The sequence below is a fragment of the Penaeus japonicus genome, unplaced genomic scaffold, assembly GCF_977035675.1.
Source record: "Penaeus japonicus unplaced genomic scaffold, GWHDUDI00000001_assembly GWHDUDI00000010, whole genome shotgun sequence".
Lineage (NCBI taxonomy): Eukaryota > Metazoa > Arthropoda > Malacostraca > Decapoda > Penaeidae > Penaeus > Penaeus japonicus.
This window is the reverse complement of record NW_028234412.1, coordinates 30,707,549-30,710,048: the sequence shown is the minus strand read 5'-3', so window position 1 is coordinate 30,710,048 and position 2,500 is coordinate 30,707,549. Positions and strand designations below refer to the sequence as shown.

The following is a 2,500-nucleotide window of genomic DNA, read 5'->3' as shown; positions in this document are numbered from 1 at the left end:
TTTAATAGTGTGTATAACTTACTTTGAGCTTTTGATAGTGTGTATAACTTACTTTGAGCTTTTGATAGTGTGTATAACTTACTTTGAGCTTTAAATAGTGTGTATAACTTACCTTGAGCTTTAAATAGTGTGTATAACTTACTTTGAGCTTTTGATAGTGTGTATAACTTACTTTGAGCTTTTGATAGTGTGTATAACTTACTTTGAGCTTTTAATAGTGTGTATAACTTACTTTGAGCTTTTAATAGTGTGTATAACTTACTTTGAGCTTTTAATAGAGTGTTTAACTTACTTTGAGCTTTAAATAGTGTGTATAACCTAATTTAAGCTTTAAACAGTGTGTATAACTTACTTTGAGCTTTAAATAGTGTGTATAACCTAATTTAAGCTTTAAATAGTGTGTATAACTTACTTTGAGCTTTAAATAGTGTGTATAACTTACTTGACAGAAGACTTTCCTTGCTAGTTCGGGCGAGAAACTGGCGATAAAGATCCTACAGTCCTTTTCCTGGGAGAGGAAAGGGAAATCCGAAGAGAAGATGAGGTAAATGATGTTTAAAAATTATGGTTAGTGTTTAATGTCATCCTTATTTTTCTTGTTATTATAATTGTTATGGAAGAGTTAAAAGAAGTGGAGGTTGTCAGAATGGCTATGTTGAGAGAGAGAGAGAGAGAGAGAGAGAGAATGACAGTGAGAGAGAGAGAAAAAATGAAAGATAGATAGATAGAGAGAGAAAAACAGAAAGAGAGAGAGAGAGAGAGAGGGAGAATGGCAGTGTGAGAGAGAGAGAAAATGAAAGAGAGAGAGATAATTACTGCTTTCTACTCTGATGCATTTTCTCCCACTCCAAAGTTACAGAATTATTAATGATTATGATAACACTCCTGAAGATTATGATCATATTAATAATTTTATGATAATAACATCAACATTAGTGACAGCAATAACGATAACAACGCATATATAAAGACCAATAATAGCAGTATAATTATGATAGTAATGATAAAGGTAATAATGGTATCAAATATGACAATAAACAACACGATGATGATAATGACAGTATTGACTAATAACATCAACAATAATGGTAACAGTGATGATAATGATAATGATATTGATGATGATAACAAAGATACTGATAGTGATAGTGATGATTATGATACAAACATTATTGATAATGATAATAATGATGATAATAATGATTATGATAATGATAAGGATTATGATTATGATAATGATCATGATATTAATATTGATAATAACGATAACAATAATAGTAAAGATAATAACAACAATACTAATGATAAGGATAATAACACTGATAATAATGATAATGAGAAGGATACTGATAATATTACGAAGAACAAGAACAAGAACAATGATAATGATAACAATGTAACAATAATGATAGCGATAATAGTTACTATCATCATGATAATAATAATGGTATGGTAACGATAACAAAGATTATAGCACTATCAACTATAGTGATGATAATGATAATCAATATTATAATGATAGTTAAACGATGATTTCTATTTCCAAGCTTTTCATATTTATTGTTATTTGATAAAAACTTCACAAAGTAAATAATGATAGCAATTTAAAAAATGTCAAGAAAAAATATTATTTGAAAAAACGGATAGAATTAAATTAAATCATTTAAGTAACTAGTAAGATGAAATAAATGCTAAAAAAAAAAAAAAAAAAAAAAAAAAAAAATTAAGCAAAACACAAAAAATATCAACTAAGCATAGTGTCATAAAAAAAGAAAAAAACACAGACACGAATAAACGGAATGATATATAAACTAAACATAAACAATCACTATTTCATTCATAAACCTGAGTTGAACAGACATGACTGGAAATGACAGCTTACCTTCAGAGTGTACAAGTGTTCAGTCAGGTCCTCCGAAGACAACGTAACTGTGGCTTGTAGGGAGATGTTGGCAGACTCCAGAGCTGGCACCAACTCGTTCAGAGCCTGTAGTGAATGGGAGGTAGAAGAGAGAAGGGATAAAGGGATATTTTGAGAGAATTAATGAGGAGAGAATTAAAAGAGAATTGATGATAATACAAGTGCTACGTATATAGATATCTGTTATATGTATATATATATATATATATATATATATATATATATATATATATATATATATATATATTTATATTTTTTTTTTTTTTTTTTTTTTTTTTTTTTTTTTTTTTTTTTTTTTTTTTTTTTTTTTTTTAATCTGATATATATTTTTCTCTTCTTGTCATGCAACAGACATTAGTTGCACTATTAGGTCTTCCACTTCTTGAAGAAATTGAGAGGTGAAATCAGAACTCTGTCGGTGATTATTATACGTCATCAGCGATATAATCTTCGTTGTTTTTATTTATCTAATTTACATCATTGCTTTCTTTTATCCTTAGTGCCAATATAGCCATTACATAATAACAGGAATAATCGCCACAACTGAAGTTTCTAAAATAAGCTTACATTGTACGAGTT

General features: G+C 28.0%; 1 protein-coding gene across 1 annotated transcript in view; it reads right to left on the bottom strand.

The window, feature by feature from the left end:
* Nucleotides 1–2,500, bottom strand: part of LOC122248198 (uncharacterized) — a gene marked incomplete at its 3' end in the record, with an annotated part of 51,392 nt that overhangs the window by 18,579 nt on the left and 30,313 nt on the right. Inside the window, 2 exon segments of the mRNA XM_086541216.1 lie at nucleotides 443–508; nucleotides 1,883–1,987. Of these exon segments, the coding sequence (XP_086397342.1) occupies nucleotides 443–508; nucleotides 1,883–1,987 (171 nt within the window).